Source organism: Lissotriton helveticus, chromosome 3_1, assembly GCF_964261635.1.
Source record: "Lissotriton helveticus chromosome 3_1, aLisHel1.1, whole genome shotgun sequence".
Lineage (NCBI taxonomy): Eukaryota > Metazoa > Chordata > Amphibia > Caudata > Salamandridae > Lissotriton > Lissotriton helveticus.
In genome coordinates, this window is record NC_136061.1 from 2,039,738,129 (window position 1) to 2,039,755,063 (window position 16,935).

General features: G+C 48.7%; 1 protein-coding gene across 2 annotated transcripts in view; it reads left to right on the forward strand.

Moving 5' to 3' along the window:
* Nucleotides 1-16,935, forward strand: part of AGBL1 (AGBL carboxypeptidase 1) — a 4,192,795-nt gene that overhangs the window by 1,075,672 nt on the left and 3,100,188 nt on the right. For both annotated transcript variants that reach the window (XM_078683166.1, XM_078683165.1), the window contains exon 9: nucleotides 6,176-6,249. In XM_078683166.1, coding sequence (XP_078539292.1) covers nucleotides 6,176-6,249 — 74 coding nt within the window. The remainder of the gene's footprint in view (nucleotides 1-6,175; nucleotides 6,250-16,935) is intronic.

A 16,935-nucleotide genomic window follows, 5' to 3' on the forward strand; every position in this document is an offset into this window, starting at 1 on the left:
TGGCTGAGCCGGATATTCTAGCTATTTTGAAATCGTTGAAATCTGGCTTACCCACCGATCCATGCCCGGCTCGCGTCTTGGCGGGGGTAGCAGAGGTGGTTAGCTCAGAGGTAACTGAGATCATTAATCTCTCCCTTCAGACGGCCATTGTTCCTATGTAGTGGAAGCAGGCCAAACTTTTACCCCTTATTAAAAAATCGGGGTTCGACCCCTCGGATCCAGCCAATTATGGCAAAAGTGTGTGAGAAGGTGGTATTTCGTCAGCACATGCACAACGTAAGTGCAACGAGGAAAAATCGGAGGTACTCCTATATGGTCAGTTCCCCCCGCTTTCAGAGAATCACTGTGGCCTCTCAATGTACCTTGTCCTGGCTTTGTGGGGGATCCAGCAAAAAACGTGGGGTCTGGTTTGGGGAATATTTACGGTTTGGAGTGCATATTAAAAAACTCACAGGAGTTTGCTTTGGTACCCTCAAGGCCCTTCGAAGATTCTTTCCTCTGCTTCCGAGAGAAGCTAAAGAAATGGTAGCGCGTGCCCTTATCCTTTCCCGCCTCGATTATGCCAATGCTCTGTTCATTGGCATTCCGGCCTATCTGGTTAGGAAACTCCAGATCATACAGAACACTGTGGCTAGACTCCTGTTTAACATCTCGCGGAGATCTAGAGTCCAGCAACATTTGCGTGATCTGCATTGGCTACCAGTGGCCCAGCGGGTGCAATTTAAGGCTCTCATTCTATCTCACAGGGCCATTCATGGTCATGGGTCAGTGCATCTGAGGAGACGTTTTGTCTGGTATACGCGATCTGCTACTCAGTGTCGGCTGGTCATTCCACGGTTTCACAGGACGAACTTAGGTGGCCAGTCCATCTCTGTGAAAGCAGCTGCTGCCTGGAACGCTCTCCCTGTGAAGCTACAGATTACTCAGGACTTCGGGCTGTTTAAAAAAACTCTAAAAACGTATCTCTTCAAAATGGTTAAGTAAGTTTTTCTGCCCACTCTCTCACTGTATTGCACGTGCCAGGACTCTCTAGAGTATTTGAGCGCGATATAAAACCCTGTATAACATAACATATAACATAACGTAGTGCTTAAAAACATCCTTTGGTGAAGACTTGCTCTATGTTTTATGTGTGCATCACAGGGATGGTTTACACACTGTTAATATTTGATTATATATGTTATCCTGATTCCAAATGTTAGTAGGGCCTGTTTTGGATACAATAGCTCATAGCGTTAATCCACCAGTTGCAGATAAAATGTGGTCTGTCTTTCAAAGGATCAAATATGGACTGACTCTGTCTTTCATCCTTCGAACGCCCTCCCTCTACTGGCGTAAAAAAGAGTAGGTCCATTGATTATTATAATGACAGAACTTGTTTGTTAAAGCATTGCAGCAAAGTGTTGTTAATAGTAGTACAGGAACTTGCTCAGCCTTTTCTCCTTCAAAGTCAGTAAAACGAATACCACTGACTTGGGGAATAACAACACATGAAATCAATAGCGGTACAAAGATAAACTCTTCTGTGTTTGCTAGTTGCTAAAACTAAAACCAACAAACATTGGCAATGCCATTGGTATCGCTTATGCGAAATCTATTGCCTGTGTTACTGTGTTTTTTCCATGTTGCAAAACAGCACAGCCGCTGTGCAAAATGACTAAAACTTAAGAAAATAAAAGAGCTATGACATGGTCAATGCTGGCAGCATCATATTACTTTTTTTCTTAACTTGCATCCTTTTTGTACAGAAGATGCTATGCATTGTGTCTGAATGTTTGACAAGAATGTTAAGCAGAGTGCTGCTGCATCTTAGCTCTTATTTAAATAACTTTCAGAAAATGCTTGTTCAGAATGAGATTGTATGTATTGGTAACAACATGCTTCAGCTAGTATTTACTTTTTCACACTCCGGAAGTTTTAATTTAATTTTGGAAAGGTTCTGAATGCCTCTGTGTGCATGACCACTAGAAGGAAATGCCTCTTTGTATGCTCACCCCCACGTTTTTGGTCTGATGTTGCGAGTTTGTAGACTCTGAGACTGCAGTAAGGCCTTCCAATTACACCTCAGTGCTAGTGCCCTGATCCCAGAATATGTATGTGACATTGGCAATACCCAATTGGCAGAGCCTAACTTATATGCAAGTCCCTAGTATATGGTATGGAGGGTAGGTGCAGCATTCAACTTAGAGGATCGTCCCAGGGATTGCAGCACCGGTTGTGCCACCCTGGGTCTGACACCAGTAAAATAAGTTTCCCAGTCCAACACTGTAGACTGAAAGAGCAGTTTTAAACTGCCAGTCAGGCATTGCCATATACACCAATGCTAAAGCCAAATCTCCCTCTGTAATATGTGAATGTCACTCCTTTGGCAGGTCTACAGAGCCCAAAGGCAGGGTGCAGCGTATTCCATGGACAGAACATGCATTTTACATGTTCTAGCAGTAAAAATGTGAAACTGTTGTTTTTACTGTGGGAAGACTTGGTCACTCCCTTGGCGAGTACAGGGATACATGCTGACATCTCCGCTGTGCTTACTCCTGGAGGGTGTGACCATAATGGAAATTCCAAGGTATTATGTTATGTTATGTTAATGAGATTTTTAGAGCGCTCTGTTACCCTCATGGGTCCTGGCGCTATACGCTACCTACCTAGGAGAAACTGTGGCCATATGATAGGATAAATGTTTATGTGAATAGCCATGTTTTAAGTTCTTTCCGGAAAGATAAAAGCACTGATGAGTTTCTAAGATGGAAAGGTAGGCTATTCCATGCTTTAGTGGCACCGTGAAGAAAACTCCTACCACCCCAGCTGGCCTTATTATAGCGGGGAGCGCAAAGCTCTTCCAGGAACATACCACTGAATTTTTTGTTTCAAAAAGTCCGGGCCTATGCCATTGAGAGCCTTGAAAACTATGCAAAAGGCCCTTTGCTTGACCGGGAGCCAATGAAGAGTTTTAAAACCCGGCTTCACCGAGACAAACCTGGGTGTCCCTGTTAGCAACCTGGCTGCCACATTCTATACGATCTGGAGTCTGGCCAAATGTCTCTTCTGGATGTTTACATAGAGACTATTGCAGTAAATCCAGTCATGACAGAATGAGCACTGTGACTGCTATCTTCAGGCTGTCTTAAGGAAGAAGGAACTTAATTTTCCTCAGGGTTCTAAGAATGAAAAAGCAAGATGTAACGACCCTACTAATATGTTCACTAAAAGAGAGTTTAGAATCCAAAATCACTCCCAAATTCGTTGCCCCGGTCACAGGGGCTGGAGTTGTGCCCATTGCAATTAGCCACCAATCCGGGGTCCAGAGGTTAGAGATGTTCCCGAACACAATCACCTCAGTTTTACCTGCATTGAGTTTGAGCCAATTAGATGCCATCCAGGCTGCAATCGCCTGCATACAGTCGTGGCATTTTGAGCCAGTCTTGGCCTCTGACCCCTTCTGAACGGACAACACAATTTGTGTGTCGTCCGCATAAGAGGGCAGCTGGAACCCAAACGATCTAATCAGAGCTACAAGTGGTGCCACATAGACATTAAACAGTGTCGGACTAAGCGAAGACCCTTGCGGCATGCCACAAGGGAGGGAGAAGAGCCTAGATCTATCATTGCCAAGATCCACCATTTGTGTCCTACTGGTCAAGAAGGATATGAGGAGGTTCCACGCCTTGCCATGGACCCCGGCCGCAGATAAACGGTCCATCAGAACTTCATGATGGACCGTATCGAATGCGGCCGAAAGCTCCAGCATAATGAGAATAGCAGCACCCCCCTGGTCCAAAGCCTCTCTGATCTCCTCCTCCGTGGACTTGATCAGCACCAGTTCGGTACTGTGTTCGGCTCGGAAATCAAACTGTGTGGAATCTAGTAGAGCGTTGGTCTGGAGGAATGAATTGATTTGACCATTCATAGCTTTCTCAATCATCTTTCCAGGGAGAGGAAGACGTGAGAAGGGTCTGTAATTGCTCTTGTCCTTTGGGTCCAAATTAGATTTCTTCAGAAGGGGAAGAATCAATGCTATTTTCCATGGTCCCGGAAAGTGACCAGTTTTGAAAATAGAACTGAACAAAGGGGTAAGAACTTCCCCAATAATTTCTGGAACTAGTTGCAATATGGCGACTGGACAGGGGTCCAGGGGAGAATCTGACCGAATTTCAGTTAGTAATTTAATAACTCCCTGTGCATCCAATGGTGTAAAATTATCTAGTACAGGAGTAGGCCTGCTGTTCCCATAAAGCCCAAATACCTTGTCCTCATCAGCGACCATAGGGGTGAGAGTAAAGAAGGAAAATATATTCTCAACCTTTTGTAAAAAGAAAGCAGCAAGCGTCTCACATAAATCCAAGTTGCTCGCAATCTTAGGGCTAGGATGGGGTCGTAAGGGTGCAGATTGTTTTGAACAGGACTTTGGACGAGGGTCCTGCATTCCTGATTTATTACACAACCCTTCCTCTAAAAGAGTTCCAATAGAATCTAAAAACGCACCCCTAGGACCCTGGGGTCGATATAGGAGGATGGTATTGAAGGTGTCGTGGTCAAATATTTGGATTTTAACTAACAATGCCTCACATGTCTGATTAGAAGCCTTGGTGAATGAGGGCTTGAAGGAATCATGATAAATAACTGCTAGCCCACCGCCTTTCTTATTAGGTCTGTCGAGCGTATAGCAGAGAAAGCCAAACAAAGTTCGGGCTGGACTGTTCCCATGAGGCACAGGGTCAGACTGATTTGCATATGGCCATGTCTGAACTGGGGTGGTGGAGTGAGCTAAAGAATGATGATGGATTAAACCCAGATCAGTTGACTGGGGATGAGTGCTTGCAATGTTCAACACTCCGTCCATCATCCCCTTTGGTTTTGCTATGTTCGCCCTAAGGGGCCAATTAGGATGGGGGCAGATTGCCCCCGCCAGGCTGGCGGTAGCCACCGCCGGCCCACCAGGGGCAATCGGCCCACCATCCTCACCTTAATAACCCCCGCCATATTAGTATGGCGGGGATACCGCGTCAGACGGAAAGACCGTCCGCCATGGGGCGGAAAAGGTCTAATATGGTGGCGGTGTCTAATAGACACCGCCAGCCATATTAGCATGGGCTTTTTTAGATGCCTTTCCGTGGCAGCATTGAGGCATGCAGTCTTAACTTTGGGGCACCCTGCGGTCCCCCAGAGTGAAGGAGAGGTTGGGGGTGCACACTGGGGGCACCTGTGGTACCCCCCTACTTTTGCAAAAACAATGCGTCAGGCACCGCACGGTGCCTGCCGCTTTGTTTATGCAAATGCATACGTGCATTTTTAGCATTGTGGCGGGCGGTGCTGCGAGCACCGCCTGCCACTATGCTAAAAATGCAGGATGCGCCCGCCACAGTGGCGGGCACATCCTAATACCCCCCACGGGACACCCGCCCTTATAGCGGGCGGTCCCAACAACCGATAGCAATGTTCAACACTCCGCCCATCATCCCCTTTGGTTTTGCTATTTCATTACCAGGCCATGTAAAAATTAAATGTACATGGCCACTTTTTAAAATACAATGCGCCTTGCCCTATAGGATGCAGATGGCCAATGTAAGGGTCATTTATATCTGTTAAAAAGTGAGTTTTAGGTCAGGCAAGGGGTTTATTTGCCAAATTGGCAGAGTAAAACTGCTCACAGGCTGCAATGGCAGGCCTGGGACATATTTTGAGGGGATACTTAAGTGCGTAGCACAATAAGTGCTGCAGGCCTACTAGTAGCATGTAGTTGACTGGGTCAAGATAAACAGTATACCACATTACTAGGGAATTATACGTAATTTAGAAATACCAATCAGGTGTAAGCCAATTTTACCATGTTTTAGAGAACAAGCATGGGCACTCTAGCACTGGTTAGCAGTGGTAAATTGCTCAATTGCAGAGAGTCCTAAGGCCACCAAAAATGAATTCAGGAAAACAAGAGGTGAGAAGGCACACGTTTGAGGGTGACCCTGCAGTGATGACCAAGTGCAACACTGATCAGTTAAAGAAGCTGTTTAAATCTCAAGCGTCCTGTTGTGTACATTTCATGCATGAATGAACTACAGTATTCTAAAAAATAAAGTTTGAGCTGGATTTTATATTTCACCTAGAAAGTGTATTCTCTGTCAAACTTCAATTGAATGAAGTAATTTCCATTGTATTCTTTCTTTCTCTTTGCCAGATCTTTCCATAGAAGATGGTGACCACGATTTAGAGAAAGATTTGGAAAGCGATGATCCAGTAAATCAAGAAGAAGTATGTTCCTCTGAAATCTCTATTGATAATGTCATGAAAATTCTTTATAAAATACAAATGACGTCATACCTTTGTATACGAATGAACATTAGTTAAAATTAGGCATGGGCGGAATTTGCGTAATCGCGTTACGCAAATCTCCACAAAACGGTAAAAAATCTCCGCGAACACGCAGAAATTCCGCGAACGCGGGGAATTGCTTGTTCGTGATGCTTTTTTACTGTACGCAATCACTGTTTGCTTGCTCGAGGGGAAAATATCTCGCGAACACGCATTTGAGAACGCAAACAAGCAAAAAATGTCACGAAGTCGGGGAACGCAGAATTTTGGGCAATTTCGTGTTCTCCGCGGAACGCAAAATTACCCAAATTCCGCAAATTCCGCGAACGGAACAGATTTTGCCACCCAGGCCTAGTTAAAATGTAATTATCACTTGCATGACAAATGTGATTTTTATGGCGATATCTTTCATATATTTGTTCGAGCTCCTTGAAACAGTAGCAAACTGAAATAAGCATTTCCAATCATTCTTCGATAGCTGGGAATACAAAACTACTGAACATTACTAAATTTGCCATGCAGTAAGGCTGGGCTGACAAACAAACTAATTTTATGTTTACAGAGCCTGTAATTCAAAACCTCAAAGGGCCTCATACTGATAGGCGTATTGTCACCGGCACGCCGCTGGTGGTGGTCAGCCTGACATCCCGTGTATCAGCCCGACCACTAGATTACAATTTTGGTGGTTGGAGCGAGTTGGGCGGCCCACCCCCGACATGCTCAGGTATTCGGAGTATAATCCCTAAAATGGGGGCGTTTTTTTCTGAGGCACTGTTGTAGGTATTCGGATCTGCCTTTACCTCAGCCTTTACATGGTGGTCCCTCTGCCGTTTCAAGGCAGACTTTGGGGGCCCCAAGCAGCGCCCCTGTCTTCCGTGGATGATTGGACTGTGGCCAGGGGGGCACATGTGGTTACTTCCAAACATCCATACACCATGTTTTTTCCAATTAGGCCTTGCGCTGCTGAAAACTCAGGGCCACCGCGCAATCGGCAATTGGAAAGGTATGTTTGTAATATGGTGAATAGTGCAGTTGACTACATCTGGGGCGGTCTCCATCACGCAACGTGTCCGACTGATATCGTAATGGGGGCAAAAAAGTATTTGTATTTGTAAATTCAGGACTCGCAGTGTATTAAAAGTATTTTTTTACTCAGAGAAACGTGCACACATAATAAAAGGCCTTTATAAACCTTCCGATTGGCAAAGAGGAGGAAACGTATGTCCCCATTCTCTTTAAGTTTCATAATGCCATGTACGAATAGTTTGAGAGTCCTTTTGCAGTCACAAACCTTTAAGCACACCAATTACCATTGGGGTACTGAATTCGCAAAGTAGAAGCTATCATTTTGGGGCAGTTAACTTTGTGAATGGTGGCAGGTGACTTCAGGGGCATCTGAGAGGGGCTCATGATGAGACCAGTGCAAGCACTTGCTGAAATTATTGACTGCATGTGTACATTTTTTTTTTAAAGAAGCCCCTTTCTCAAGCCTTGCAAGAACAACTTGCAATAGCCTTGTAGATTTTGCTGTGGATTTTTATTTGTTAATATAAAATATTTTACAGTACCCAAGTGTTTCTGCCCCTATTTTCACACACACACTTTTTTTGGGAGCATAAACATTCATCAAGATTATTGGATGCGGATTAGGCTTTCAGTGACCACTCAGAAAAAAAGACAACAAAGACTGCTTGGTGAACCAGTATTGGTTTGGATACTTGTTTTTCTTTGGACATGTTAGAACTGGCTATTTCTGGTAGGCTAAGGCTGATGCCAAAGCCAGGCAGAAACCATCATTCTAGTCAGGGCTAGGGAGTCACACGCCAAGATAACCCCTGCGCACCCCCTTGGTAGCTTGGCACGAGCAGTAAGGCTAAACTCGGAGGCAATGTGTAAAGCATTTGCGCCAGCACACAACAGCAACAACATCCTAGGCACACCACAAAAGGAACTCCACACAAGGTTATATAAAAATAACTTTTGTATTGTCAAAACACATCAGATAGTAATCACACATGTACATTGTGCCAACTGGCACGGGCAATATTTACCAGGGATTATGTACAGGACCACCGTCAGAATCAACACTTTTAGAAATAGCACTTTTAGAACTTAGAATAAGTGAAGCACAAGAACAATTATAGGTCACAACCAGTAACTACTGGTAAAGGTAGGTACACACTACGCAATCCTAATAACCATAGGCCTAGATCACGCATGGACACATAACCTCTCTAGTATGAACTCTACTAGGCAAAACACAACCACCTAAGAATAAAATACATTTAGGGGTATAAGCAAGAACACATTACACATGATGCATCACAACATTCAGAGGTGTAGGAACAAGGAAGATACATGATGCATAAAAACATTCAGAGGTGTAAGATCAAGGTGCCTAATCATATTAAATGCATTACATTTCCTAGCACCACATCACATTGCGCAAAACTCACATTAGGCAATTACCATCATCAACATAGCAGGTAACCACATTGCGCAAAATCACTTTAGGGCCTTGCGCCCTATTCACCTATCAGCCCCCCAGGCCAACTGGTCATACAATAAAGGGACTAACGAGCCCTGTGTCCAGAATGTCAGGGCGCGCTGCCAAACGCAGCGCCAGTCAGGGGTGCGCCACCGGCGCAAACCTAAACGTTGCAGCTGCCCACTAATTGCTGGGCAGCTGAGAACAATCCCAAGGGCCTAAACGTTGCAGCTGGCACTAAGTGCTGCGCAGCTGTGAAAGGCCTGGCACCACTGTGCCATCTATGTCCCACACAGGGACTCTCTCTACCTTGGTGCCTAAACGGGGCAGCTGCCCACTAATTGCTGGGCAGCTGTAGTCTTCAAATGCGACATGGGCCCTCAGGAACAGAAACTGGGCCCCAAGAACAACTCTGCGCCAAACGCTGGAGCTACACAGGTTCTGGAACTAAAGCCTGCCACTAAGAGCATTCCAACTCCTAAACGAATTGTGCGCCCATAAAAAGACAGAGCACTGGCCCCCAGACACTGGTGTCGCAAATAACTGTGCCCCCCCCCTCGGGGGACTCGAGATCACTGGATGCCCTCGTGGAGCCTCTCGTGGGCCCTGAAACACTAAAATGCCCCCGCTGAGCCTCATGGGCTCGGTATCAATAAAATGCGGGCGGGAGCCTCTCGGGCTCAAACAATGATGCCCCCAAGATGTTGGAGTCCCACTCGGGGGACTCGAAATATGCCAATATGCCCCCAACGGAGCCTCGCAGGCTCGAAGCAATAATGCCCCCGTGGTTGGAGCCTTTCAGGCTCAAGAACTGCATTTAATGCCCTGAAGCCCTCGTGGGCTTAGCCACACGGCGGAAGGAGGGGGGGGCGGGCACCGGCAATGTGCCCCGACGCCCCCCTCTCTCTAGTACAGCCCCGGGGCCCCCACTCACCGGGTGCAGTCAGCGGCATCCTTCCTCTTCCTCCCTGACTGCAGGCGGGACTTGGCAGCAGGCGGGGTTCTACCGTAGCACGGGAGCCCCGTGGACTTCACCTGCTTGCTCCTGGCCTCACTTCTCCCTCGGCCGCAGCATCTCCGGTCTCCCTCTCCTCACAGGAGACCGGAAGGGCACAGCATGGCTTCCCCCAGGCAGGGGGAAGTGGAAAACAAAGTCCTCCCGGCCCCGCCCACAACCAGGCGGCGGGCCGGACCTCTTCTTCCGGCGTTTTCCCCCGGGCTGCGGCGGTGATTTTAACGGAGGCAATAACGAGGGGTGGGCACCCTCGAAGTCCAAAATAAACATAGAAGCGAGGTGGGCACTCGCTAAATAATTAAATAAACGGGGTGGCACCCGTCCACAAAAAAAATATGCAAATAAGCATTAAGGGGGGCAGGAGCGCTTCCCTCCAAGGGAAAAAGACAGCGCTCTGCCTAGTAAGTAAAATAAAGCGCTCTCAAGGCGCTGGGGGCTCAGACAGCGCCAGGCCCCTCAGAAAGGACCCCACCAGCAAGGAGGATCCCAGAAGTCCCAAGCAATTGCACAGGGTTCAAAGAAAAAGGTCCTGGGGGCAAAGTGAAGCAGAAGAGGACCCTCAGAAAGAAAAGACCCTCCAGGCCTCCAGGTCCATCAGGTATCCAGGGGCTGGGCAGGGCCCAGGGAGGCAAACCTTCCCCTAGGCCCAAGCAGCAGCATGCCCCTGGCAGGATTCAAGTCAGAAACAAGAACATTTTGTAAGGGGACACAGCCCCTTTTTATACCATTAAATCCTTTGTCTAGCAGGGTGCAGGCAGTGTGAGAACCAGCTACACTGGTTATAGGGAACTCCTTTCAGTGTGAGGGGCAGAGGCGACAGCCGTCCAGCAGGAGGTGGAGCCAGCATTGTGGCAGGCAGGCACAGCCCTATTCACTCCCAGGTGCTATCTCCTCCCACCACTCTAGTTGCAGATGCAGTCATTCAACCAAGGGCTGACTCAGACAACCTCCTGGGGCTCCCCAGCCCCTGTCACCCTCAACCCAGACAGTTAATCCACAAGCAGGCCCAGGCACACTCCTGGAGCCAGGCTCCAGCCAATCACGTGCCAGCAGACTCACTACACACGCACCGCCCATGTCTAGACCTGGCACTTCCACACTAGACACATTCATGCCACATACATCATTGCGCAGCATTCAATCTCACGAGTTCGCACATACCAAACTCGACCCTGCACTCCCCACACATCAGGAACTACCATGGTCACACATATTCCCCATGCATTCCTATGGGAGGGCAGGTCACTCACCCCACATACACAGAGAGCTCACGCACTTTACATGGTACCACAGTTAAAAAGTGCGCAAAGGCCTAAAATCACCAACACCAGGTTCCAGAAACAGGCTAGGAAAAAGCAAAAAGTTTCGGGGTGAACCTGCCAAAAAGGGCCAGGTCCAACACAACCCCCTTCCAGCCAAAACGCAGGGTAGACCAATCACTCCACTGATGGGCTTCCCTGCTTTGGGCGACAAAACACGGACATGGGCCCGCACGGCAGGGACACCCTCAGGTTTTTCGCCACTCTGAACCCACATGTATTTCTCTCAACAAGAGCTCTCTGGCACAACTAGGATACCCCACTGGTACTCTCTAGTCATCAACGGCCAGGACCAGGCCCTAGGCCATCCAAATTTCACAGGTCCTGAACAATCCACAGAGTGGGGGGCAGTAACCCCTGGCACACAATAGCCATTCTCCACTCTCCCTCTCAGTGTAGCTACAACTACCACTGATCCTTCAACCTAGGGACCATACCCTCAGGCTGACCAGAGGTCACGGGCAAGAATGCCCCACCCTACCTTTACTTCTGGGGTTCCGCACCCTCCCAGGGAATCACCCACCAGAACACAACTCTCCTACCAGTTCAGGACCTCTCTCCATCAACTGGTCTACCACCTGGGATCTGGAAACTATTTCACTTCTGAGGTACAAAGCACACAGCACAGTCCCTCTTCAAGCAGGTGGGGGGACTCAGCACACAGCAAAGTCCCCTTACCTCTACCTTAGTGGAAACAACAAACTGCAGGTGGGCCCCAGAACACACAGCAAGGGCAGCCCCCTCAGTCTCTTCAGCTGATCTACTTTGGCAGAGATTCCTTCTTGACCTGGAAGTTTCCTAATCTCCCAACCTAGGATCTAAACCCTCAGGTTGCATCGGGGTCAGAGGTAAGGACACCGTCCCTCTGCGCCCCCTTCCAGAGTTCTGCACCCTCCCACCTTGGAGCGGTACCCCTGGAAGCCAAAACCGGTCAGGACACTGATTACAGATGCCCTTCCCTCCAGGTCAGGCTGAACCTCGGGGAACGACCTCCAGAGGCCCCACAAATGGTCAAGCACTCTAGATGGTCAAATGCCCAGCGAACCAGGACTTCTGCACCCTCCACTTAGGAGCGGTACTTCTCAACACCAGGACCACCGGAGTTCTGGTTACAGACACTCCCCGTCCTCTAGACACAGGAAGATCCTCTTCAAATGACTTGTAAGTACAGCCCAGGCCCCTGACCTGGCGCTCCCTTAAGGAACCCTCCAGGCCCTGAGGCAGGGTTTCGGGCCAACGTGGGACACATCGTCCCACACTCACTCCGCCTCCACTGAGACAGGACGTGAGCCCCTACACCCCTACCATCCTACTGGGACCTAGCTGAGCTACACATGAACCTCTTCACCTACACAGGATCATCAGATACACAAGCCACTACTTTTAGAATCACTCCCTAATGTCTCTGCAAGACATCTAGCACACCGCCAGACATCCACCTTCTTGTCCAGTGCCTCTGCGGGACCTCCTGTACACCACCAGAGGTACACCTCCAGTGCAAGCTCCTTTTATCACACAAAAAAAACCTCACACCAACTCCTCCAGTTCAACACACCACTCATCCACACACTCCCCCTCCAGACTGGTGAGACAGTTCCTCACTGCCCCTGACTCTCAACCTCTACCCCTCTTACTGAGCACCAGGCACCATACTCTGGGAACTGGGAATGGGACTTCATGCACTGGACACATTTTAGCTGCCACCACTGGATCCTACCATACTGGGGAATCCAGACACACACACTACACTCAGGGGATAACCACCCTCCCGAGCTAGCCATTCCTCCTCCACACTCCCTCTCTTCCATCTACCCACACAAGGACAGGAACACGGATTGGCCACTGGACCCAGCAAGGGATTCCTAATCTATGGGAACCTCCCCCTCTACTGGCGTCCCGCCCTGTCATTTTCTCTCATCTGCCACTAAACATAAAGCGCAGGAACACCATTTGAAAATGACACTCTTGAGGAAAAACAAAATCACAAACAATAATCCCAAACATGTGACTATCTAAAAAATGCAGAGTTTTGTAATGTAGCCAGCTTTCGCTGTGGCACTGCGCAAACACAAGTCCAAATCCGCACCGCTGACCAACAATGTTAGAACTGGCTATTTCTGGTAGGCTAAGGCTGACGCCAAAGCCAGGCAGAAACCACCATTCTAGTCAGGGCAAGGGAGTCACATGCCAAGATAACCCCTGCTCACCCCCTTGGTAGCTTGGCACGAGCAGTAAGGCTAAACTCAGAGGCAATGTGTAAAGCATTTGCGCCAGCACACAACAGCAACAACATCCTAGGCACACCACAAAAGGAACTCCACACAAGGTTATATAAAAATAACTTTTGTATTGTCAAAACACATCAGATAGTAATCACACATGTACATTGTGCCAACTGGCACGGGCAATATTCACAAGGGATTATGTACAGGTCAGGGCCACATGGGCCACTGTCAGAATCAACACTTTTAGAAATAGCACTTTTAGAACTTAGAATAAGTGAAGCACAAGAACAATTATAGGTCACAACCAGTAACTACTGGTTAAGGTAGGTACACACTACGCAATCCTAATAACCATAGGCCTAGATCACGCATGGACACATAACCTCTCTAGTATGAACTCTACTAGGCAAAACACAACCACCTAAGAATAAAATACATTTAGGGGTATAAGCAAGACACATTACACATGATGCATCACAACATTCAGAGGTGTAGGGACAAGGAAGATACATGATGCATAAAAACATTCAGAGGTGTAAGATCAAGGTGCGTAATCATATTAAATGCATTACATTTCCTAGCACCACATCACATTGTGCAAAACTCACACTAGGCAATTACCATCATCAACATAGCAGGTAACCACATTGCGCAAAATCACTTTAGGGCCTTGAGCCCTATTCACCTATCAGCCCCCCAGGCCAACTGGTTATACAATAAAGGGACTAACGAGCCCTGTGACTAGAATGTCAGGGCGCGCTGCCAAATGCAGTGCCAGTCAGGGGTGCGCCACCGGCGCAAACCTAAACGTTACAGCTGCCCACTAATTGCTGGGCAGCTGAAAACAATCCCAAGGGCCTAAACGTTGCAGCTGGCACTCAGTGCTGCGCAGCTGTGGAAGGTCTGGCACCACTGTGCCATCTATGTCCCACACAGGGACTCTCTCTACCTTGGTGCCTTAACGGGGCAGCTGCCCACTAATTGCTGGGCAGCTGTAGACTTCAAATGCGACATGGGCCCTCAGGAACAGAAACTGGGCCCCAAGAACAACTCTGCGCCAAACGCTGGAGCTACACAGGTTCTGGAACTAAAACCTGCCACTAAGAGCATTCCAACTCCTAAACGAATTGTGCGCCCATAAAAAGACAGAACACTGGCCCCCAGACACTGGTTTTGCAAATAACTGTGCCCCCCCCTCGGGGGACTCGAGATCACTGCATGCCCCTGTGGAGCCTCTCGTGGGCTCTGAAACACTAAAATGCCCCCGCTGAGCCTCATGGGCTCGATATCAATAAAATGCGGGCGGGAGCCTCTCGGGTTCAAACAATGATGCCCCCAAGATGTTGGAGTCCCACTCGGGGGACTCGAAATATGCCAATATGCCCCCAACGGAGCCTCGCATGCTCGAAGCAATAATGCCCCCGTGGTTGGAGCCTTTCAGACTCAAGAACTGCCTTTAATGCCCTGAAGCCCTCGTGGGCTTAGCCACACGGCGGAAGGAGGGGGGGGCGGGCACCGGCAATGTGCCCCGACGCCCCCCCTCTCTCTAGTACAGCCCCGGGGCCCCCACTCACCGGGTGCAGTCCGCGGCATCCTTCCTCTTCCTCCCTGGCCGCAGGCGGGACTTGGCAGCATGCGGGGCTCTACCGTAGCACGGGAGCCCCGTGGACTTCACTTGCTTGCTCCTGGCCTCACTTCTCCCTCGGCTGCAGCATCTCGGTCTCCCTCTCCTCACGGGAGACCGGAAGGGCACAGCATGGCTTCCCCCAGGCAGGGGGAAGTGGAAAACAACGTCCTCCCGGCCCCGCCCACAACCAGGCAGCGGGCCGGACCTCTCCTTCCGGCGTTTTCCCCTGGGCTGCGGCGGTAATTTTAACGGAGGCAATAACGATGGGTGGGCACCCTTGAAGTCCAAAATAAACATAGAAGCGAGGTGGGCACTCGCTAAATAATTAAATAAACGGGGTGGCACCCGTCCACAAAGAAAATATGCAAATAAGCTTCAAGGGGGGGCAGGAGCGCTTCCCTCCAAGGGAAAACGACAGCGCTCTGCCCAGTAAGTAAAATAAAGTGCTCTCAAGGCGCTGGGGGCTCAGACAGCGCCAGGCCCCTCAGAAAGGACCCCACCAGCAAGGAGGGTCCCAGCAGTCCCAAGCAATTGCACAGGGTTCAAAGAAAAAGGGCCTGGGGGCAAAGTGAAGCAGAAGAGGACCCTCAGAAAGAAAAGACCCTCCAGGCCTCCAGGTCCATCAGGTATCATGGGGCTGGGCCCAGGGAGGCAAGCCTTCCCCTGGGCCCAAGCAGCAGCACGCCCCTGGCAGGAATCAAGTCAGAAACAAGAACATTTTGTAAGGGGACACAGCCCCTTTTTATAACATAAAATCCTTTGTCTAGCAGGGTGCAGGCAGTGTGAGAACCAGCTACAACTGGTTATAGGGAACTCCTTTCAATGTGAGGGGCAGAGGCGACAGCCGTCCAGCAGGAGGTGGAGCCAGCATTGTGGCAGGCAGGCACAGCCCTATTCACTCCCAGGTGCTATCTCCTCCCACCACTCTAGTTGCAGATGCAGTCATTCAACCAAGGGCTGACTTAGACAACCTCCTGGGGCTCCCCCTGACTCAGTCATCGTTTGGGACAACGACGGACAGAGCGGGGTCTCACATTTACCTGAGCCAGGTCCAAGAAGAGGTGAGGTCCTTTCCCCGGGCACACTGGATCACACCAGGTGCCAAGGAGGAATTGAAACAGATGTAGGAGAAATATATCCTTTACTGTTATTAATTCACTTGTGTGTTTTTTATTATAATTTTTTTTTATTATAATTTTTTCACACGTTTCTCACTAATTTGGCAGTAGCATTCTTTGAGAACAGAGACCCTGACGAAAGCCTTGGGTTTCCTCCCATAATAGGCTGAAACATGTTGGTCCTCTCGCAGCTATTTGTTTAAACTGCGTTTATGCTGTTGCACTGTTCTTGTTTTTAACAAGGAAGGGGCTTATGCCCAATAAAGTAATTTTTGTTAAAGCTCCCTATCCTGTTTTAACCATCACATTCATCTTCATTTTTTTGCACTGCACTTTCCCATCAGATCATCATCATTTGGTCTAATCTAGTAATTGTAGGTCATTACCCCATGCCAAAGATGGGGGTATGACGTATGTCTCAATGATCAAGAGACAGAATACCCTGGCAGGATTACCAAATGAAAACATTGATCCATACAAGTTATTGATGGGAATCCATAATGGGTTTTGATTAGCAATTACAGGTGGCCCTTTTCTTGGCGATCTGGTCTGTTGTTCATAACTGTTAGCCACTTCTTTATCTTGATGTACTTTTTAGACATGAAGGTATTTTGAAAGATATTCAGATCAGGTTTCTGATTTAGACCTCTAAGTTTGTTTGTTGTTCATGTTGCTCCCCAGCACCTGTCACCCTCAACCCAGACAGTTAATCCTCAAGCAGGCCCAGGCACACTCCTGGAGCCAGGCTCCAGCCAATCACGTGCCAGCAGACTCACTACACACGCACCGCCCATGTCTAGACCTGGCACTTCCACACTAGACACATTCATGCCA